Source organism: Streptopelia decaocto (assembly GCF_964273445.1).
Source record: "Streptopelia decaocto genome assembly, chromosome: 4".
Lineage (NCBI taxonomy): Eukaryota > Metazoa > Chordata > Aves > Columbiformes > Columbidae > Streptopelia > Streptopelia decaocto.
In genome coordinates, this window is record NC_138658.1 from 21,671,486 (window position 1) to 21,695,947 (window position 24,462).

Genomic DNA, 24,462 nt, shown 5'->3' on the forward strand with positions numbered 1-24,462 from the left:
ACAAATAATCACAAGGTTTAGTTGTCAAAGGTGCTGGGCACTTGCAGTTCCCATTTCAAAAACTGCTGCAGAAGGTTTATTCCTCACAGGAGCTGTCATCAGCTACAGTGCATTTGACAAACATCCGTAGCAACTAGACCTCAAAAGTTAAAAAAATATGCCAGAGTTTTCAGGAAAAGGAATTGTATCAAAATACTGTAGCAACTGTGGAAAAAATATGAAAAAAATTTGATTCAGAACAATTTCAAATTGCCCTCCCCAATCAATTACCGCATCTGATACTTATTAATGTCAGTATTACAGGGTAGTAGCTACATGTTCAAAATCATGTACCTGTATGACACACTATGGAAAATACTGTACAGTTACTTGGCTCCATGGCAAGACTTGGATGAGCCCTTAAATGGGAATATTCTGTATTACAGATAAAATTGAATGCTTAACTGAGTGAGTACAAACAAGTGTATGAGCCTAAGGGCATGGTCATCTACTTAAGCATGCATTTGGGTCTTCAGACTAATTAATCACCTAGTTGTACACTTAAACTTAGTCAATCCATTCACACAGGTGATTAAGATCTCTTTAAAGGCTACTTTGATACTTCACAATTTTCTATTAACTGGCTTACCAAGATACCCAATATGAAGTGTCATTCTTTCCAGTGTATTCTCTGATCACAACAAAATAGAAAACACAGAGCATGAGGAACAGTGCCAACATGGTAAATGTGAAAAAATGGAAACACCACTCTTAAAAAACCCATATTGGTTCTACCATAAGGACAAAATATTTACCTAGTGAGGTATAGATTGACATGCTAGCTACTATGAAAACATACATAAAATTGTGATTTGGAATGAAGGTGTGAGGCCAAAACGGGAGAGAGAATAATTTGCAATTTCAAGGGGAAGAACAGGAGAGACAACAGAAGAGAAGTAGGGCACAGAAAAGACAGTGAAGGAAGAAAACAAAAAGAAACCATTCAGAAAAATCACAAAATATTCCTCATGATTACAGGAAAAAAAAAAAAAAAGGTGTATTTTGGGGCAAAAGAAGTATAGTTTCATAAACACATTAATTGAGGAAGTATGACACTTCACTTTTTAAAAATAGATTGGCTCATTCTAGAGGTAAATAATTTCAGCCTTGACTATCTTTAGACCACAGAGTCTTAATAAAAACAGCAATTTGTTACTTAAACATAAGAGAAACATAAAACAGTATGTCTAGACAGGGGAAGGCGCCTCAGAAAATAAAAACCCTCAACGATGCAGAGAAGAAAGCTGGCTTGGGAAACTAAGGAAAAAGAAGGTGTTTGATACACTGACTGTGACTCCTGAGATGACCTAAGGGTTCTGTTACAGAAAATATGCACTGAATACAGTTTCTCTGTCTCGGCTTTGATTTTCTGCATCCAAAGATTGTTGGGGAACTTTTGGTAAGGAAGGGTTTGCAGTAGAGAACGGTTTTCATGTTGACTTCAGGTCAATCTCTCTGGCACGTTTGCAGACAGCTCCAATAAAAGGTTCTTGATAAAGTTTAAGTGACAACAACCTCCTCAATATTAAACAAAAACATGAAAGTCTGCTCTTTGGTTCTTTCTGAAGATCAATTTCCCTTTTGAGAATGAGAGTATAAAACCCATGTCCTACGAGATCAGAGCAGGACTGAGCTTCTGCCTCAAGAATTTTACTTTTTAAACTGGTAAGGAAATCCACTTTTGGTAGAAGTACTGACAGTGCCATATGTAAAGCTACGCTACTTCAGTGCATAAAGCTACACTAAAGGGTCTGACAATGTACCGTAGTTTGAACACCACTTCCAACATTTCTTTTCCACAAGAAAGAGCAATTTGCCTTATTTAGGGAACCATTTTCTGCTGATCTAGAAAGCCTGTCTGAGAAAACACAGCTGGATGCCAACACTGTTTAGCATGGGATGTGTCTAAAGCAAATGCATGGTGAGATTTAGACATTTCCATTGAAAGTATCAGATGGCAGAAAAATCTAAATGAGATCCAAATTCTCCTCTGGTTAAGATGTTTTTATATAACTGTAGATGACAAGAACACTCACAATCGCATTAGACAGGACGATAACTTAGGAAGTCATAATACCACTTAGACATATAAGAACTGCCAACTTTTGGCAAAGACTATGAAGGAACTTCTCCTAACACATTGTTCCATGGTTAAACGTTAAAATATTCTACAAAACCTTCTCTCAAATCTGGTACTGCCAATCCACAGACCTGGCCTAGATCTGATCCCGTCTAGCAATTTCCAGTTATTTAAGGCAGTATTGAGAAAGAAATAATAGCTGAAAAAATGGGATAGTGCATTTGTACAAAGCATAAGAACACTGAATATCAGCATTCCCTTGTTTTTTTCAGACAAACTTTAGCCATCAGCAGAAAAGAGAAGCTACTGCACTCCAAACAAAACTGACACAGATGTTCAAACTGCATTCTCAGACTCTTCATTGGGAATGTGGTGTGGCCAGCCACTGATCACAATGTGCTAAATAACTTCCCTGTCACCCTCAGTTCTTCTCTTCACAACTGATTCTTTCTGCAGTCCAAGCAATAATCACTTTCACTTTCTAAAAATATCAGAGCATATCATTAAGCAAACATAGTCAGATACTTATAACCAACCGCCAGTTAATAATAAATAAGACACACGTACCACATAAGCTGATTTTCTGAAACACACCTGTTCCATGTAATCAACACCTATATGTAAGCACGCTGTTTTCCAGCGTTTACTTAAAGGTATTTTGCATTAATTTCAAAGGTGCAGTAGTACAAAAAATGACTGAGATTTTTTTTAAATTGAAAGTGAGATAAGCTAAAATTCAGCAATTGATGAGTGCTAGGTTATGTGAATAAGAAGAGGCAATACAAGTTTAGAAAATTTCAAAGAGAAAAAGATCATGACTTAGCCATCACTATTATTTTTTTCTGATAATTTTCCTAAATGTATACACTTTGGCATTTCTAACTACACTTTTGTGGGTTTTTTTCCTTCCCGGAAGTGAGCAAATTATCCTATTTGATAAAGCCCACAAAAATGTGCAGATGCCATCCTGTGAATCTCAATAGGAGACACTGAAGCATTTGAGCTACTTTTGAAACACGTTTATTAAGAAGTGAGCCTTTGTGCCTCTGGCACAGGGACAGCCTTGGAGCCTGTGCTTGGTCACATATACTCTTTCCATAATTTAAAAATCAGTGTTTTTATTTAACAGTGTGAACAAGTGTATAATTCCCTTCTTTCATGTTCAGTTGTATTTGCTGAGAAAATACAAAAATCTGTCTCTAAAAGCTTTTCTATTTCTCATTATTTTTGGTCATATTAACAATACATTCTGAAAATTGAATAAACTCTCAGTTTGTGTAAGTCACGGCGATTGGGAAGAGAACCATCATTTGGCCTGTTCAAATTCAGTCTAGCTACCTCAGCACTGACAACATTTACCTTTAATTATCATTACTCAACAAGTTAGTTACAAAACCCACTAATGTACTATCAAGGAGGAACATTAAAAGAAAATATTAAGACTGCATGATAATTTCAGTCACCAGACAAGCCTATATATTTGCCTTCTGTACATGTTAACTGCAGAATAGAATTTATTAAGTAATAAACGAGTCAAACAATATAACAGACACACAAACAGGGGCTCTGAGGGAGCATGTGCACAATTCCGGCAGTCTCACATCAGTATCATGATTTGCCAAAATCTATGACAGAGCTTTAGATAAGAAATAAGCAGTGAAAGGAACCTTCTAACACAAGCCTCTGCCTTTCCACTGACATCATATAAGAACTATTTTAAGGATGGACATCTGTGTAAGGTACAAAGACTTGCTATTTTTGTAGTTTTGATCACGGCACCGTATCTTTTCTTTCTCTTAAATATTCTCAGATCAAAAAATCTGCTACCACTGATGAATATTTACCGGGCAAATACAAAGTATAATTTATAATGCACCTTCCTGATGAAAATTGGTTTTGATTTGCTGAAGTACAGTCAAGCATTTTGGGTACAGTGCCAAGGTAGAACAGTTTTATTAGCATGCATTTGAGGTAACTAACATAATTTATTAATGGAGGAAAGACGAGATTTGCAATGTTAGAAGTTTTCCTGGAACTAGTGTACTTCAGAAAGAAGAGACAGTAAAAAAGCAGTTTATCACGTTATGTAGCAGACTGTTCTACTGTTGGACACTATTACCAAAATGGCCCATAAATTTCATGGCCGTGGCAAGTTACAGTAGAGAAATGTTAATAGAATTTGTTTAGTGTAATCTTTGATCTCATATCTCACTTCTGACTTTACCATTTCTTAGGGATAATCCTTTTATTAATGAATGACAGAGTCACATGCAAGCCTAATCTAAAATGCACCTGGGAAGATCTCTTTTCTTCAACACATTAACAATTTTGTGCTAGACACATCTTTTACAAGAAAACGATTATAAGACACCTTAAAGATATTTTTAAAATGTAAATTGGTAGGATTACAATTTGACTTTTTACACAACAAAAAGGAGCCGTTCACATTATGGAATGCATCATTGTAACATCCATGAGCGGGAGCTGGAAAAAGAATATTGAGGGACTACATATTAGGGAGTAAGAACAAAAGCTCATTAGAGTTTATTTTCCAAGCTCTAGTTTTAGCTGGCGCACGCATTTTAAATCACATTGAAGGCTGCTCAGCTATGGAATGCTAGAAATAGTCCTGATCATGCTAAAGCTGATGGTACAAGACAATGCCATTGATAATAAGACTTCACAATTAATGATATAGGTACAACAATAATTTATGCTGCATTTGTAGCTATTAGTAAAAAACCAAAACAACACCAAAAATACTAAATTATGGTCAAAAGCATATAACATTTCTCAAGAAAACAGCTGAAGACTTTTTAGTATGATGAAAATAACACCTTTTCAATCTACTCTTAAAAGCGTTGAGATGATTTCAAGCATCCAAGGTCTCCTGCTGAGGCACAGCCCTGCTAGCTGCAATGACCTGGACAGAGAATCACCAGACTTAGAGAAAACATAATTCCTGGTCAGTGTCTCATGTAATCAATACCCAAAATCCGATCCAAAATTTCCCTGCCTTCAGCACCTTTAATTATTAGTCTCCATTCTAGAAGGTGGCAAGTCAGGAGATTATTTATCGAAAGACCTGTGAAATATTTTCTCTTCAGACAGTGTTACTCATGCTGTGAGTTCCTCTTTAGCCTTTCACATGAAGTCACAAGCCTTTTTGCTTACTGACTCTGCCGATAATAATTTTTTATATGTTTAGCTAAATGTAAGAAGATCAATAAAAATGTATTTGTTCTTGCAGTGGCATCTCACAACAGCATAAATAACTCTCTTGTAAGTGAAGTCAGGTGACTGAGTCAAATGCAGCAGATAGAAACACATTCTCCTTTGCATTTATAAACACTGTTTTCTGACAACTCCATCCCTTTTGTCTATGACAACTTTGGTCAAAGCGTCCATTTTAGTAATAATGTTGAGGTAAATTGAGTAATTAATGCTTCTTCCTGCCTGGTTATTGAAATGATTAATTTAGAAGATAAGCTTTGGCTGAAAGACATAAGGTATCTGGCAACACTTGAATTTAAATGTCATTGTTCTTCCACTAGCCTAAGTATTTCTTTTGCCTAAGAATACAGAAACTACTCTTATTTATTTTGTCACAGCAAAATTAACCAGTCAGAATAGCTAGAACTAAAAATGTATTATCTTCCTTCTTCCCTTCATTAAACTCCCCTGCGGATCAGGAACTACCATTGTTTCTTGTCTTTAGCTGCTTTATCCTCAAAAAAGACTGAGAAAAATCTAGTAGATTATTGAAGTTGAGCTGTTTGAAAGAGCCAGAAATACTGTTCTATTATCACAGCAGGAATTTCCAAAGTGATGAGTTCATTATAGGATACACAGGCATTCTGCTGGAAGGTAGGATAAAGGCTATACCTGAACCTCAAAGCTGGTGAATCCGGATATTGAACTGGTGCCAGGTCACGTTTTGCCAGACACAGATACTAAAAATGTAATGCCAGTACTAGATAGAGATTTGGCACACAAAGCATGAAGAATGTTACAGATTGTGCTGACAGTGTGACACTATGTTTTCCTGGATGTAATCTGGGTATCCTGAGAGTAAGCTTGGTGCACTAATGAGAAGAATGATACTGAACTGGAAGAGCTGCTAAATATGCAGTAGCCACAGGGTTCCTGGAGTTAACTGGAACTGAAATGAAAACCACAGTACCAAAAGTAACAGAGGGTAAACTAGGCAGAAATGCTGAAGGAAGAGAATCTCAGCAGGTAAAACTTGTTTCTGGTACCACGCTTGCCAGGACATAAAGGTCTTTTCTAATCATATTCTTTTTATCCCTGAAGTCCTGTTAAAGAGCAGCATGGAAGCTCAAGCTTAATGGGGCACACATCATTTCAGGATATAAATGAGTATCGCAACAGTCTGGAGAAAGCAATATATAAAAGTTGAATAGAAAACTTCTTTAGGTGTAAGAAGTAAAATACATGTTGAAGATACAAAGATCATCCTATCTCTTCGGGGGCCCTTATTTTTTTTTTTTTTTTCCTGTTGTCATTGCTGATTTCTGTTGGCTTCCAATTTACATCAGCTACAGCTAATGATCCTCAGATGAAACGCATATAGAATTGCTTGACATTGCATTCTTCTTTGACCATCTCCACTGGAATTCTTGGCATCTTCCCTACAGGTCTAGAAACTTACTATCCCTCGCAGGAGACACGCACCCAATTAACTCTGACGGCCAACAAAATCTGATTGTGACTGTGCTGGATATTAACTTATTAAGGCAAAAATCATAAATATATATAGTCATTGCTAAAGAAACACATTATCATTGAGAAAGAACTGCCCTGTTACCCTTACTGGAACTCCAAACAGAGTGCTAATTTGTTCTCTCTTCGGCATGCCAATGAACGGCCTTATTCCACAATTCTTAGTTGCTTCCAGTGTTGCCTCTGCTGCCCTGGCTCCTGTTAAGCCCCTAACATCTTCAATTACCAGGCTGTTAACCGCTTATTTTATATATAAACGTCACAATTGAAGCTATACTTAGTTGTTTCATTTCCATGAAAGGAAAAGATACACAAGGAAAGGACAGACAAGCAGCTCTTTGAGAGTATGATAAATGAGAGGGAATTTGGACACAGTATCTCTGAAGCTCCATGTTACAACTTTGCCCAACTGTAATTTATTTCCAATGTACTCCTGATTCAGGTGCTCCACAGGAAGGCAGAGAGTAAAGTTCTAAGGTGGAGTAGACTTATCCCTCTTCCTTCCCCAGTACAATACAGTTAAGTACTATTAATATTTGGAGATAATGCATAATTCAGTTTGTCTTGTATGGACATACAGTACAGGGGAAAATAAAGTACAGAAAATTTAACCCATGAAGGAAGAGGTCTACTCTACCCAAAGTCCTCCTCTACTCTTTATTTGAGACAAGGAAACACAGTCAAGAAATCAGAGTTGCCTTTTTTTTTTTTCTCTTCACCTCCAATGTCGAGTATAAGGATGCCAAAAATAAAACAGCATGTTCTTCTGAATTCAGAACTATGTTCACTATGTCAAGCAGAAATTACTTCTTACTTTTAGTAACAGGGAACTTGTATTTGGATGCACTTGAAAAACCGACTGCCAATGAATATTATTATTATATTTTTAAAGATTAAAATAATGATATTTGACTAAACAAATACACACTGCTTGCCTGTAACTGTCATGTTTTGGAAAACAGCACTGAAAAAAGTTACCAATCATAGCATATCTATTTCTCCCTGCTATATTGTATTTAAACCTATTTAATCCAGCCTATAAAATAAGCACACAAAGGAGTAAATCTAACCTCCATTCAACACAAGGATTAAACCCAGGAAATAATTTAATAAAACTCTACAAGAAAAACGACTTAACTGTAGAGGACAATACAGCACTAATGCGTTTCATAACCAATGTCTTACCGACTGTAAGAGGGTCAGTGCACATGTCACTTTTGTTCTCCTTCCATTCCAGCAGGTACTTGAGGCTGACGGGATCTTCTGCTTCTATATGGCTTTTAAATGCCACCATCAGCTTATGAGCCTCCGCAATGCCACGGTAAGTCTTTGTTTCACCCACTGAGGGCAAATTATTTAAAGCTTTTGCTGCTTCAAAAGCCTGACTGGTATATTCAAAGGCTTCATTATAGTTCCCCTAGTAAAGAAAAGAAAAAAAGGAAGAAAAGAACTGTAAAAACTACTTGTAGTCACCTATATTTTATCTCAACATTAGAGGCTGCTCCTCTCGCACCTCAGAGACATCACAGCTGAGAGGCCAGCCCACGGAATGACTCATGGTCGGGTATTAAGCAAATCACTCTCCATCATTGTTTCCTAACTTCTGAAATCCAGATAACACTACTCATCTTCCTCAGGAACTGAATTGTTTTTCGGTTGTCTGTGTAGTATTCTGAACATACAAGTCACTGTATCAATGCCAAGTATTAATACTGATTCCAGCCAGGCCATTTAGGAATTGTCACTATTGTTTCATAAAGTTTAACACCTTTGTGGGAGGAAAGGTCCTGATTTACTACTGTGATACTAAATTTTAGAAAAGAAAACCTAAAAATGGAAAAAGGAGGAGGATTAAATGATGGACATGAAGTATGGAAAAGAACAGAAATTAAAAACCTATAGATTTGTGGAGAAAAAAGAGGTATACCAAAACCCAAGGATAATCCTAATCACAAAAAGAGAAACAGTGGGAGAAATATAACACAACTGTTACTAAATAGAAAACTTGAAGCTTTTATCTCTTTATCCTGCAGAATACAGAAATCTAGCATTCATGAATCCAGTAAAAAGGAGTATAAACTACAGCAGATAATACCTTGAGAGGAATTAAAAAAAAAAGTATAACAAGAACTAATTTTTATGTGAGATATAGAAAGAAATCCCCTGAACTTCTTGACCAAAGAAGAATAAAGAGAGAACTAGGGAAAATCGTGATAGGCTGAACAATACTGCTGGAAAGCTAAAATACTTCTTGGTGTATTTCTTCATCTTTTGAATATTTTTTACTTGCCATGGAGCTACTTTGAACTCAGAGATGGAGTGAAGAGTTGCAGAAACAAGCTTCCAATTTAAAAAGTAGCATACCACCACACCTCAACAGAGTGTAGGTAAGAGATCTGAAGAAATCTAAAGACAAAGAGATTGAATAGCTGGGAAATAAATTACAGCTTTCATTAAAACTAGATAGTATAATCCAGGTTTGAAAGGTAGTACGTTTTGTATTGGTATTATATGTGGCAGCATGCAACAACTTTTTGCTCTAGTATCAGTATCGTCTAATGTTTTTTTACTGCAGAAAAAAAGGTGACATTTTTTGCCAAGAATGTCTAAAATGGTAAAAAAGGAAGATTTTTTTCAAGGGTTTGACGAATTTCAAAGGGACCTAATAATACTACCTGAGTGGTTATTTGACAGTAGATGAAATTAATTCTTTAGAAAAGGAGAGGTAATTCATACTGCCTGAAGTATATGTAACTTTTAACTAGGTTCTAACTAACTCAGGCTCAGGAAGGTGGCCTTGAAATAACATGGGCAGCTCTGCAGTGCTTTGTCCTAAATGCAAATCAGCTCTAATATCTAGCAAGGTCAAGCAAAATATTAGGATGCATCAAGAACGCAGTGGAGAGAGCTAGAGTAAATATAATATCTTTATTTACATAAACAGTATATTCATAAAACTGGACAAAGTGAATATAAGCCAAACAGCAAATATAAACCAGAAATAGACTGAAAATTGCTACCAACTACAAAAGAAGAGTAGGGATGAACTGAATATAACTGTGGTGAAAGAAATCTATGGATAATTACAGCTCTCTCCGATGGTGACAATCTTGATCTCAAGCCTATTAAGGAGAAAGTTGGACATCCTTATGATAAAAAAAAAAACCAAAACCAAACCAGCAAACAACACCCCTCAAAACCAACAAAGACGACAAGGCAAAAATAGGTCTTCCTGGGAGCAAGTAATTATGGAGCTTTTCATCATTTACCTTACTCTGAAGGAATTAATTCTGGCTATTGTCAAAGCTAGACACAAACTTCTTGTGGCAGTTTCTATATGTCTGTCATTAATACTAATTATAGCCTGCCTGCTCTCTGGAAGATATCTTCCAGTTTTCCAGTTTTGCCCTGATGGCGCAAACTTCTCTGACTGAAAACATTCTTAGAGCTGTCTCATCCTTTCATTCTCAGCTTGATTGAATAAGATTGAAATTCCCATCTGCATAGAGACCTGAAGGAGAGACTCCAACTGATACTTGCTGCACTTGAGATCAAAATTTCTATGATTGCTAAAATATGCCTGTAATAAAAAAGGAGAAAAGAGTAATAGAAATTTAGGTAGCCTTTATGGTTTGTTTAATACAGCAGGAGAGAAGAATTAGGTCTGTGAGGACACAGCAATGCATAAAGAATGATAAGTAGTAGTATAACAGATAAAATGCTCAAACATCTGCCTACCGTACTCCTAAGAACTATAATAGGTTAAGTGATGCAATTAGTGAGAGGAGTGAGGCAGCTCAGAATAAGACATCTGAGAAAAGTGAAATGAGAAATGACAGAGAGTGTCATGCCAACTCCATCAGAGGTTGCATGTTCAGTAAGTAACCTGCTTAACAAACTGGGAAAAATTAGACCTAATACTCACGCATAATACAAACACAGGCATTTTAGGAAACAAGAAACCTTTGGGTAAAACAATCATGACTAGAGAGCGGGAACTGGAGTGTACAGCATTAAAGAAAGACAATGATGGTCATGGAACAGTGAGGTGACAGAACTGCAGAGATACAGCAACAGTGTGGACAGAGCAAAGTGCACTCAGTCTTAGTCACTTTGGGAAGAACAGTAAAAGTTATATCCCCAGTTTACTAAAGGTCTCCAGGGATAGATCTGGATATAAATAGAAGTATATTTAATTTGATGAGAAGGACAGCACTACTGCAAATTGTATCACTGTGGGAAATATAGACTTGAATAAAAATACCCGAATAATGACTTAGAGAATACTGTCAGTGACAGCTGACACCAAGCAGGCAGTGATCCAAGAAAGGAAATGTCAATTTAGACTCAGTTTTGGTAAACATTGCTGACCTTGCAGAAAAAAAAATGGTATAGAAAATAGGGAATCATAAAACTTTAAGCTTTTTTTTTTTTTAGTATATTTAAATTATGTATTTTATGTAAGTTAATCAGATTAAGTGTCTATATTTCTTCCCTTCTACACTGCTACCCCAGTTTGAGGCAGCAAATTCTGAACTAAGAAAGATAATTTAGAGAATAAGCAAAAAGAAGTTAAGAATTAAAATATCACTTCTCACAGAACTGATTATTAGTAATGGTGGCAGAAGCAGTGAAATATAAAAGTAGTTAAACAAAATTTAGTTAATTATTTTTCAAATTCGGAGTAGAATAATTACACATAGTTTCACATCACACTACTTTCTTCTAAGTTGCAGATCCATTTTAAAGTTACTTCAGGAAGTTCTTGGAGACTTTAAAACCTAGTTTTCAATGGGAATTCTGGCATTTATGCCAAAGAACATATGTAAATAGAAAGCACACAGTCTAATTTTTCTAGGAAATTTTTCTAATGCTTATGAAACAAAAAACAGCCCAGCAACTTTGGTAGTGGGAGTTCATTGTAAGAGGAATCCAGGAAAAAAAAAAAAAAAGGAATTTGGGATAAAGTGATATTACACATAGAAAAGAAATTCTGACAAAACCACAGGCAACAGAAGCAACAAAGGGTGATTTAGAAAGCGTAATTTTGTTTTGTTTTTTGTTCATAGTGAAAGTGTTTCCTAATTTCCACATTGTCCGGTCTGCAGAAAAATTATTTTTATTACTTACTGTGTCTAAATAATTTTGTGTAGCATTTCAACACTGACATAGATGTTAAAAGGCTCAACGTGAATCACCCTACAGTAATGTTTTTAACCCTTCCAATTTCAAAACCCAAGTGCTCCTGCAGCGCAAGTGCTGTATCTCCAGATGTGGTGAGAGTCACAGTGAGATTGGAAACCACCACCTGGACAGAGTCCACCCCAGAGGAACAATTCAGAGACTGGCACACAGGTCAGAAAGAAGCACCTCAAAAGATCTTAGAAACTACAATAAAGGGTATTTCTTAGCTCTAGCTTAACATTGTTCATCACTGCCTACCTATGGATTTAAATAGGTCAAATCAAAGCCATCAGGCTGGATGGAAGCACATAGAAGAGAAAGCCCTTCCACTACCAATACAGACCTTAGCCATACTATTTTCTGCCAGCACTCATTTCATAAATTTGTCTGAATGTAGTGAAGAAATTAAGCTGAGATTAAAAACTGCATATTAGTATGCAACATTGTACACATTCATTTTTTAAAAACCCCACATTTTTTCAATGTCTAGGATAATAAAATTTCGTTTGTATTAACTGATGACTCTTTTTGGGCATATGAAGAGTTGGATCCTGATTTTTCACAACATTGAAAGTCTATCATGATCAGAATTTGGAGTTTTTATTTACCAATTCTAGGACAAAACCGTGTGTAAAATAGGGTGTGAAATTTTCACCTTTCCCAAAAACTTAAGGCTCATTGTGTTTAGTCACACAGTATCTTCTCCTTTGGTAACTCTGGTAAGATACAACACCCAGATCCAATTCTTCTGGGTTACCTCATATGGAAAACCAGATTTTTACCATTAATTAAACCCAGTTGTTTTACATCATTACTACAACCAGTACTTACTCTTTCGTTGTAGATATTCCCAAGTAATACACGTGCATCCACCTGGCTTTGGCTTAGATGAGCGTTCTCAGCAGCCTTCATAAACTCTCCCAGGCATGTAACAGTTTCATCTGCTTTTCCCTGACTGAAGCAAAGGACAGGGACAAAATTAAGTATTCACTCAGATGCTCTCTCCAAATGCTGAAGATCTAATCCCCCTGTTCTGAACTAACTTTACTTTGTGGTGACTCAGCCATGACTGAGCTTTATTTCCAGGACAGCTGTCCAGGTACTGCCTGTGCTGAGTCCAACGAGACTAGTCCATACAGAATCTCTGAGGGCAGAACTGCATCCTCTGAGTGAAATAAAACAACATTCTTCTTCAGAATGTTGTGCCATATTTTAAGGCCAAGAATGAAAATGCAGGTGATTATTTTGTATGATTTTTGGAGTTTCCATTATTATATTTTTTTTTCTACTGAGCAGCTGATAACATTTTCAATACAACTGGACTTCACATCCTGACAAAATAGGGGAAGGAGGTAAGAAGGCAAGTTCTTCAGTAAGACTTTCTGCTGCTGTCATTCAGAGCTGCCACTTCTTGCTCTAGAAGCCTGGTAGAACAGCGGCAGCTCCACAACGGTGCTGTGTCTCGGGTCTGGGGACGGCAGCCCTTCCCTGAGTGGGATGCTGCACTTTGGCTGGCTGGTGCAAAGGTTGCTGGAGTCACACAGGCAAACCTATAACTGTGGATTGCAGGTGTCACCCCCAAATCCCACAAGATCAGATAAACCTGAGGTCATAGCTGAATCTAAGTTAAAAATTGGCTAATGTACTTTGACAATAATATTTGCAGATTTCCTTTTTTTTAATAAAGCCGGTCATATTAACAATATAAGACTTCTGCAGCATGATTACAAAATATAGGATAGACATGTGGGTTTGCTTGTGAGGTATTATGCTCTTTTTCCCTTTAAGGCTGAAGTGTTACTGCAGCTGACCTCAATATTAGCCATGAACTTGAGTCACTAATGTAGGAGTGCAGCATGCTAAATGTCAAGCCACCAAGCAAGACAGAATGTCCAGTCTTAATTAAGAAATGCACAGAAATAGAAGACAGAAGAATTGTGATTTATTCACTATTTTAAAGCACGTTCAAACTATATTCCTGTAGCAAATGACTGACTGGGGTTTATTTATATTATGGTTTTTATTATAAACTATACTAGGGGTATGCACTTGCAAAATCTGGCAGAAGTCTCTAATTCCCTGTCTTATGATACCAGAGCAATTATAACAGCCTGCCACAGACCAGGACACACACCAAAGCATGGCTGCAAATTTACAGTATTGCAGTGATTATCTATATGTGACTGAGATGAACTACATTGCTACAAAAGGATGTTAAAACACTGCAAACTAACATGCTTGAAATGTTGAAGGATATGCTACTGTAAGGCTTAGTTGTCAATAAGCAGAATAAGATTTACTAAAGTTTCCTAATTTTTTTACTATCACAAAATATTAAATATACTGTACCGTAAACATTTGCCAAATGTCAAAAGGCTTCTAAATTTTAGAATTAGAAACAGATTCTTTTTTAAATCTATTTTTTTCTCTAAGAAGAGAAAATCAAATGTGCCCCCACAGAAATACAGCATATGATTTATATAAGTTAAAGGACAAGGTTAAAGTGTTAGACAAATATTAATTCCAGTTTTTCTAGTTTTCTATATGCAGTGCACAGGTGCAACTCGAAGAGCATATTATATGGTATAATCATTAAATCCATTCAACCAGACCTTTGAGAGTTAAAAACATATATTCTGAGGAAAAGGACTCCTCGGTCCAAGGAATGAGAATGAAACAGTGCAGAATATTTGTGTATCAAGGTGATTCCAGTTTCCAATTGGGAAAACAGGACTGTTAACACCCACATCCCCTGACAACTGTCCAATTATGTATATCACACTTGGCCTACTGTTTGCAGTAGAAGTAATCAATAAAGGATGTGGTTGAGTGAACATAGATTTTGGTTGAGCCAATGCATGAAAACTTAATCATTTACTCAGAGTGGAGAAATCAAATAGAGCAGAGATGAAACAGCCACTAAGGGGTTTGTTGATTGTGCCACCAAGTTTGTGGGCTAGAGGCTGAAAGTAATAAAGCAAATGGAATCAGTGACAGGAGAAAATGTAAAAAGGTTTTCTTAATTTCATGAATTAATAGAAATGTTTTGATGTATTTTTGGCCATTTTTTATATTTCACATAAAAACCTACGCTCCACATATAGATAATAGGAAAATTGTTAGGGCATATAACCTCTTTCAAGAAATCAATTTGATACATATCAGAAAGATATTTCTTACTGTTAGAACTTCACATACGCCAACTAGCAATTGGTTGGTACAGTTTAACAATTTTTCAAAGCAAGTACTTCTAAAAGCACTATGGCTTGAGATATTTAAAGTATGCTAGAAGGATTACTGAAACACTTTATCCTGCACAAGACCTGGTAACATGATAAACAGGTCTTTCCCACTCAAAGGGCTAATATTTTATAGTTCCATCAAAAATCTACATGTTATTTTATACAGCCATATACTTTCTATCTTCTTAGACATCACCCTCCTAAATGGATAAAATGCCATTTCCTAAAGATACAGTCATTCATGATCCCACAGAACAGTTATGATGACTTCAGCAGAAGAGATTACATATCTACAGCAACTCATTTTCCAGTTTCATGCTAAAATGCCCTATGAGATTTTTACCCCTATTAGACTTTTATGAAAATATGCACCTTTTATAGGATTGCTCAGGTGATTGAATTGGATGTATAAATCATGTGTCCACAAGAAATCATTACCATGGTGGACAATGGCAGAATAAGTCAAGAACATTATGCTATTATGTTAGATTTTTCCCTGGAAAATGACATACCTAAATGCACATGATAGAGAATTTCAGTTTCCTGTGGTCTGTGGAAACATCTGTAGCAAAGATTTCACAAAAACTTCCAAAGCCATAGACAAGTTCCGAGTCATTTTGGAGGGCTCACCTACTTTCTCCAACTTGTCACAAGACAATCAGTGCAGATTCTCACAGGCATTATGGTTATAATGCATTATTTTAAGGGAAACACAGGTCATCTTTTCTTTGTAAAGATATTAACCATCAAATTTAAAATTATTTGCACAAGTCTAGTCTAGATCTGGTAAAAATACAAATACAGAATAATTACTGTTGGTGACAGAGTCTTCAGACAGCCTGATCACTTCTTCTTTATTTGTATTTTTTCACATTACTTCACTGTCCGTTTCTGTAAGACATGCTTTATCAACTTGTGTATGAAGATGTTGTTGGAGATGGTGTCAGAAGCATTGCTAAAACTGAGAGAAACAACACCCACCGCTTTTCCTTCATCCAACCAAGCCAATTGTCTTGTTGTAGAAGGCTAACAGGTTGGTGAAGCACGATTTTCCCGTCTTATGTCCATGCTGACTATTCCCAGTCACACTCCTGTTCTCAACGTGTTTGGAAATCACTTCCAGGAATGTTCACTCCCTCACTTTCTCAGGGATTGAGGAGAGGCTGACCAACCTGTAGTTTCCCAGATCTTCTCAATGGCAGAAGTGACATCTGCAACCTTTCACTTCTCAGGAACCTCCCCCAGTTGCCACAACCTGACAGAGACAACTGAAAGCAGTCTCACTTTGGCCAACTCCTTCAACACTCGTTTCAAACATTGCTTATGCTATTTTCCCATGTCAAGGATACTTTATGGTCTACTCAGCTATTTTTGCGGCTTGCGATGTAGTAAAAGCAACCATGGAATTTCTCCATTTCTACATAAAACAATGAATAAATGGGTTTTACGGAATGGCATCTCCCCATCTGCAATACCTCCTTGCAAAATTTCCCTATGAATACAATGGATGAAAACTTCCTGAGTCTCTATGACCATCAGTCATGGAGCTCAAGCATTCAAGAAGACATAAGGCCCACACAGAAAAGCAGATTTACATATCTTATTTGTGACTTTTTAAAGCTTTGGAGCACAAATCCAGAACTGCGATTCTTTGAATTTTTGGTCAACTGCATGTCAGAATTCAGTTGAGTCATAGGTGCCCAGACCTTTCTACATAAAAGTTTCTCAAATGGCTGAAATATACCAAGAATCGTCACGATATTTTACAGGTCTGAACAGTTAATGCCTATTGCATACCTAAAGCTCTTCAAAGCAGGCACATATGTAAGCTGTTAATTTGGTTATTATTCTCACGACATAAATACCGGATGGGTTTTATAAAAAAAGCTGCAGCAGCCATTTTGCAGAGGAAGGGTTTACAGCTGTGTCTTCATCTGTGCAATAGATTAGCAACCTGACTTCAGAAGGATCTCCATAGCTGTAACTTCTGAGCAAATAAATGTATGTGCTCTCATTCCAAAATTCTTAAATCACAGAGAGAGGAAATTAACATACCTGGTTTTCTAGGAATGTGCTCTTGTCTGTCTTTGGCCACCCTCTAACCAGACTGCTGCTTTTTGTGAACACAAGGAAGCTATGAGTGCTCCTGAGAGCTCAGACACCTTTGCACTTATAATGAAGTCACTCATTGCAACAGCTGGTATCCCAGAAACTAAATCTTAATTTTGCTGAAGACACTTTTGAAAATGGGACCGTGTATTCTAAGTCTGTTCTTTGACTTGTTGAACATCTTACCTATATGCTTATTTAAGATGCCCAGAATATGAATAGCCATGAATTACGTGTCAGAGAGCTGAAGAGAGCTGTTATTGTGGCTGGTCTCTACATGCTCTGAAAGGCCAAGAGGCAAAGCATCCAACTCAAACATGAGAATTTGCTCCACATGCCGAAATAAATCTGGTAACAAGTCCTCCTCCATAAACAATTTGCCAGTCTCTACCATGCATCATACGCAATGAAGTCCTCAAACACGGGATGAATCAAGGATAAGCTGCAATCTTCACTTTAATATCTTTTTTTATTCCTCCTTCATATGATAATTGCATTATGCTTCTTTATGTCAAAATTACTTGTGTAAGAAGTTGGAGTCATTTCAAACTAATACACCCAAACTTGCTGGAAAAAAAAATGCCCCCAAAATGTGGGAAAACAAGGGCATGTTATAGTTTACAGGTAAAGAAAATCCTGGATCACACACTTTAAAAAACGTGTACCAGTTCAAAATAACTTTTGATGAAAGGATCGCTTACTGCAAGAAGGGCACTGCTTAAAATTTAAGCAGTCAGTAATGGGAAGCGACAGACCTCTTAACAATTTAAGTCTTTCACAGTTGAATGAATCTGCACTGACAGCCAGACAAGGATGTGTTAACCTACCTTACCAGGATCTTGGCCATAGCTGCGTATGCTCTGCCTAGGCCAGAAGAATCACTAAGTGCTGTGAAGATTTTTACAGAGGTGTTCAAAATCTGTGAAATAGGAAAAAAAAAACCAAATCAACAAAACCTAATAAATACAAAGCTAAGAATTTCCAATTCTTTTTTTTTTTTTTTTTTTTTCAGTCTCTGTGTCCATATGAAACACAAAATTAAAGGTTTTCCCCCCTGTACATTTCTTGTTTAGTCAGTTGTAATGGGACTAGTGTTCTGATCTTTACTTATAGTTGGTTTGAACTACTCAATAATTAAAAATTTAAAATGTATAACTTGCATTTAAATCCCTGTATTTTGGCACTTTGTAAAAACCAAAGAGATGTTACCTGATTTGCAAGATAAATATATATAAGATTTTAAGGGCTTGTGCTTTTATTAATTTCTTATTAATACCTTAAGATGGGATCTTTTGCATTCAGTGTTTTAGAATGATATGCTGAAACACAACATACTATTATTTTTCTTTCTTTGATCTGTCACTATGACAAATTTTCTTAATACGATTCAGATGCCTGAAAAGTGAATAAATTACAGGTTCTACATTTAAACTATGTTGGCTGAAAATACTGTAGATAATTTTGTTATTTTTGTGACTAATTATTCATGCACATGAGCAACTTGTTAACATTTGTTTGGAATGTACTCTATTATCATGATCCCTCCCATAACTGAATGCTTACAGCTGCTGCATAAAAACTAAATGATATTAATTTAATTTAACACTGACATCATCTATATTGCATAATTTCGCTTTTCATCCATTTTTTTTTTTCCAATGGTGATGATGGGAGAGTGCATATAAAATTAAATCCTATTCTTTCCTCCCTCCTCTTTGTTGCTTGACCCAACCTATTACACACATGAGAAAACAGGAAATCTCCAAAGACTATCTATGGAAATCCTTTTTGCACATTTCCAAGAAGGGAGTAGTGAATGTCATTTACCAGCTCTGAAGGGGGATGGGAGACGTCCAGGGACATACGACAGTATCCTGCATGCCCCCAGATGCCTATTTATACCGAGGTAAAAGATAGGGCATTTTCTGTTAAGAGTGCATCCCCTGTCGTTGGCAAAGTGCGTGGTTCAAAAGAAGACAACTTGTGTGTGCTAAAGCTATGGATGTCACCATTTCAGTCACTGTTTCCACGGCTCAGATTTCCTAGTCCTTGAAAGAGTCTTACCACACTCAGGAGTATCCCTGGACAGGGCTCTTATTTTTTTAGTTATAGAAGCTCACTGTGCACAAGAAGTAGCATTGACTAATGTGCACTGCACTATTTATCTTCCCTCAAGTACTTACAAGTTATGTTCTCATGTACATCCACATTGCATCCTTTACTTGAAGGTCATTGTCAATTGAGTTATCAATGCATAAGATATGACAAAAGGAGAGTGAAGGCATCTCAGTTAGGAACTTGTCACATCGATTCAGAACTCACCCTAAACTGAATGCATATGCAAAGTTGTCAAGATCTGCAGGGTGTCCTTTTATTATAATAACCCAGGCTGGTAACAGAAAAGCACAGAACTGTCCAAGAAGCAGGTTTTGGTTTTGCATTTAACTCAGATTTCCTACAACATTTGCTGTAATAATCATGGCCACATGAGAAAACCTGCCATAAGTGTTAGAAGTTTTCAAAATTTTATGTACTGGACTGAAAAATTACTCCCACTTTAAATGGGCCTCTGCAACATTGAACTAGGACACAGAGGCTCTAATGGTTACTATCTGGCACAGAAAGGTTACTTCAGGACCTAAGGCTTAGATTATTGTACTTTTTTTTCTATCAAAGATATCACAAAGCCTAGAAAGCACAGACAAAACCAAGGTGAAAACATGGCTATTAACTAAAGTAAATTAGCTAAAGTAAGAAGTTGGTTCACTACATCTCCGCAACAACTGCTAGAAAGAAGTAAGTAAAGCCACTCATTCATATTGATGAAAAGTACTCATTTTGGTCCCAGGTTACTATGCTACTGTATACAAATCAGATATTTCATTCTAAAAATGATTAATTAATTATAGTAAAATCATCTACATGAAAGGGAGGAAATCTTGATAAATTACAATAGAAAACATAGTCTTTATGTCTGCATTTCAAATAACTCCTCCAGCTTCAGATACTATGTAGGGACACATTCTTGATGGAAAGGCGCTGTGTAGTGCCTCTGTACGCTACAATCGCCTAGTATCCATTTATGTAGAAGAAGTGAATAGAGGCTTCCTCCCCTGCAGTGCAGGCCTCACCTCCAACATTCAGGGTAGAAAAAGAAGAGGTAGGGCAGGATAAAACGCTGGGTTAACATGTAAGTATTATAGGTTTTCACTCAAAGCCTCCTGCAACCACAGCACACTTTTTCATGTAACTATACAACACAAATTTTCATTTAAAATGAAAAATTACAGAGCTTGCATACTGGCAAATCAAGAGGAATTGACACCATGTCTGTTAGAATCTGTAAGCAGACTAGAAACAACCAAAGGACATGGAAACTTTTCTCTTTGTTTACGTGAGTGTCCTGGTTTTGTTAAAAACAAGTTTCTCTTTCAGTGAATTTCCCTGTCAGCTAAAGCCTTCATATTAACTGCATTTTCCTGGAGAACCAGACACATGTTTTGGTAAACCTAGCAATGGAATGCAAACTTATTGATAAGCACAAATGGACATCTCGCGAGAGGGGCGACGAGAAACAAGTGACTAAGAAACTGACCAACTGTGTATAACATTCCATTCACGTGAATACTTCATATAAAGTGGGAGATCACGAGGATCTCGTCCCTTTTCCCTTTTTCCTTATGGCCGACATTAGGAGAGGACCTTGCTACTCATCCCTGTGAACTGAGGCCTAGTGAGAGACTGAATCCAGCTCCAGTTGGCTGCGGAGTCCAATCCAGGACCTTGGGTGCCAGCTCTGCTGTTGCTGAGACTTTCAAGATTGGTTTTGTATATTTTGTATTATTTTCTCTATTCTTATTAGTAGCATTAGTAAAACATCTTTAATTTTTCCAACTCTCTTCTCTCTGTCCTTCTTTTCCTCCCGATCGCCTGTGCTGAGTGGGAAGGGGGGAGAGGGAGGGGCAAAAAAGGGGAAGTGGGGGGGGGAGGGGGTTAACAATACATCTGCCAGGGTTTTATTGTCACCCCGCAATCTTAACCCTCGACAATGAGGTATGAACAACCAGCACATCTAACTGGGTTCCTATGAATGCTACGTAAGAGAAGACACCCAAGTGGCAAGACAGCATTGATTGGGCACAACTGAGCCAGTCATCTGTTTGTTCTTTGACAAGTGGATAAATATCAGGAACTTATCCAACTTGTTATCAGTTGGACCTAATGGATTTCATAGGCCCCTATAAAAGTTTTTTTACTTTTAGACAGAAGCATAGCTAGAAATCAGTCTTTTATATATATTTTGACCAATCTGTGCAGAGGACAGTGACATCCAAGGAAGAGGTGGAACATGTCAATAATTAATGCTGAAAGCTCCTATACAAATGTGTTGTTCTGCTGCCTTTATGGTCTTAAGAGAATACAGCTATTGTTATACAAACAAAAAGGATGGAAAAATTCTTTTAGACAACAGAACAAAAGTCTACTTATTAGGGCAACATGCATCTGCTTCTGTATTTTATGCTAAATATTGTACACAAAAATGTCATCTTGGTAATTTTCTTCATGTTAATGAAACAGAAATAAAATTATATAACATTGTGTAAAGAGGTATTGAATGGGACTAAATAAGAATCTATACTGGTAACCTACAGTAAAAAGAGAGGGTTTGAGCATTATAAGAATGTGGTTGAACTTCTCAAAACTCAGACAAAGTTTTCAGAGATTTAGAGTTACTGAAGAGTCAAAATGTCTTCTGTCGTTGTTGCTGTTTTTAAAATTTTATATGTACAAAAAGTTCTGATGAAAGAAAAAGTTGTGAGGTAGGAAGCTGTTGCAATAGATTGCTCCTGATCATGCTTGGCTCTGTTATAAAATTTCCGTACTTTTTCAAAGAGGATTGGATACTCCTAGCAACTAGTGGAAAAACATCATTGTATATGCAGTTGAACAGATTAGAATAATGTACAGTTCTTTCTGCCTCTAAAATGAAAACATAAGTTTAACAATATAAAAATTACAAAAACTATACTGATTTTGGTCAAAAATCAGTTTCTGGCTCTATGCGGCCAAGCACACTGACTGTCTCAAATCTCCTACTTCTGAGAGTCTGCAGTAGAAATACTAGCAAAAAAACCCAACCAACAAAAACCAAACCACAACATCCCCCTTTCCCCCCGCCCCCCCCCCAAAAAAAAAAAAAAAAGTCTAATACAAAAATGAACAGTGGGGTTCAGTCACTTGTTCTCATATGTGCAGGACGTGGGAAGGTGGCAGGGTGAAGAGTTCAACTTTGTCTTCCACATTACAGATGACTGTCTCACATGCCATCCACTAGTATTTTGTTGTATTCAGGAAAAAAAGTTCTCATGGCTCCAAAATAGAAACAGAAAAAATTCAGGACACAGTCTACAATTTCCCTTGTTTTCCTGCTGAGCACAAAAAACTGGATGCAGGTGCACATGGAAGGAGGATAGCTACTGTGGGAGCACCTATTTACAAAATGAACTCTCTTCCTGGTCTTTGTAAGTCTATTGTAAAGACAAGTATTTACAGTGCATAAATAAAAAGGTCTACTTAAATCCTCAAACTAGAGCCTATTTGTGGTATAGTTCTTGCACTAATTCTCTAGATAGTGATGAATTTAATGTTTACTTCCTTTGCCAAGAAAAATATTAGTCAGATCTCAGGGCCAGATTTGCTGCTCAGTTATCTCAGCATTGTGCCAGTGTGACCCCCTGGGGTTATTCCAGTAGTATAAAACAGATATACCAGCTCCTCCCAGAAGACTCCCCTCTCCCCCAAATCCCACCCTTTATTTTTTATTGTTGTCACACCTGTACTTCTTTTATATGTACATAAAAACATGCACACACCTCATTAGCATACACTGAGGATTCAGACAAAAAGCCTTAGGCTGTGCTGAACGTTGATACATCTGAGGATAATGGACACAAGAGTAAAAATCAAAGGTATGAATTTGCGCTGAATAGAGAATGTCTATCCAACTCAACACAAGATTAATGCTACAATCAGTATTTTATCATTTTGGTAAAATATATGACTCTGACAAAAACATGATGAGATAATATTGATTTATAATACTGTAACTTCAAAAATACAAAAACATAGTTCTGCTCTCAGCTTTGCACTTGATATTGTTGTCAGACTTTATTGGAAATACATTTATTTTGATTTCTGAAAATCTAGCTGTGTTTAGCCATTTCACAGCTGGTGAGCAGTAAAGATGCTTCTGCCTCATTTACAGCTCCTGAACGTGAATCAGAAAATCAACTGCAACATTAGTCAAAGACATCACTAGCTAATGATTTCTGACAGGTGCTGCAGTAACAGGCCAAGGCCCAGCCTGGCCAGCAGCATCTGACAATATTTTTCTGGAGCCAACAGTAGCTGTTGGTAGTCAGACAGTGCAATCAAGTGAGAACTACTGGCCTCATACCACTTAGTACCTCTTAAATACTTTCAGAAAAAACACGTAGCTCTGACAGTCACTAAGTAATCACTTCCGTGCAGTCCAGTGAAAACAGAAGAAAACAGAACTACATGCATAGGCATTTTGCAGTTCAGTGAATGCTCTCCAACAGGTCCCTAAGAAATGTGTATTTATACATGCCTAAAAAGTCCATAGTGGAGTAGTAATGCACCTGTGGCCATCTGGAGTAAGGTCAAATAAGTTTTTCACAATACAGACCCAGAGGTATTCTTATTTTGTCCAAAACACAGAGTAAGAAAGGTTGGACAGCAACAAGAAAATTGTATTGTTCATATAATGCATTGATTACAATGAGCAGAGTTCCAGTATCAACCAAATGGCAGCCCACACGTTGTTAAATGCTGAATGTATTCAAGCATATTGAGCAACCCCAGTAGAAGTTGTACAGCATTCTGACAGCACACTCACAATTAAGGGATACTGAAACTGGGTGCCATGCTGAGGAAAGAGGGAGTTGTCCCTGATTTGCCAGAACTGTTAGTTCTCCCTCTTTTCCCACAACTTGAATCCACCAACCCAAATTCTGTAAAGGTGAATGCTGACTTCTTGTCTTT

At 36.9% G+C, this 24,462-nt stretch overlaps 1 protein-coding gene across 2 annotated transcripts in view; it reads right to left on the reverse strand.

Moving 5' to 3' along the window:
* The window catches only part of TTC29 (tetratricopeptide repeat domain 29), a 148,565-nt gene that overhangs the window by 39,911 nt on the left and 84,192 nt on the right, over nt 1-24,462 (reverse strand). The window contains exons 8-11 of one of the 2 annotated variants that reach the window (XM_082050593.1): nt 18,225-18,316; nt 12,878-13,001; nt 8,048-8,279; nt 4,962-5,042 (exon numbers count right to left, since the gene is read on the reverse strand). In XM_082050593.1, the coding sequence (XP_081906719.1) occupies nt 5,029-5,042; nt 8,048-8,279; nt 12,878-13,001; nt 18,225-18,316 (462 nt within the window). In that variant the 3' untranslated portion in view covers nt 4,962-5,028. Of the gene's footprint in view, nt 1-4,961; nt 5,043-8,047; nt 8,280-12,877; nt 13,002-18,224; nt 18,317-24,462 lie in introns of those variants that run through there. The other variant, XM_082050592.1, reaches the window with a different exon arrangement.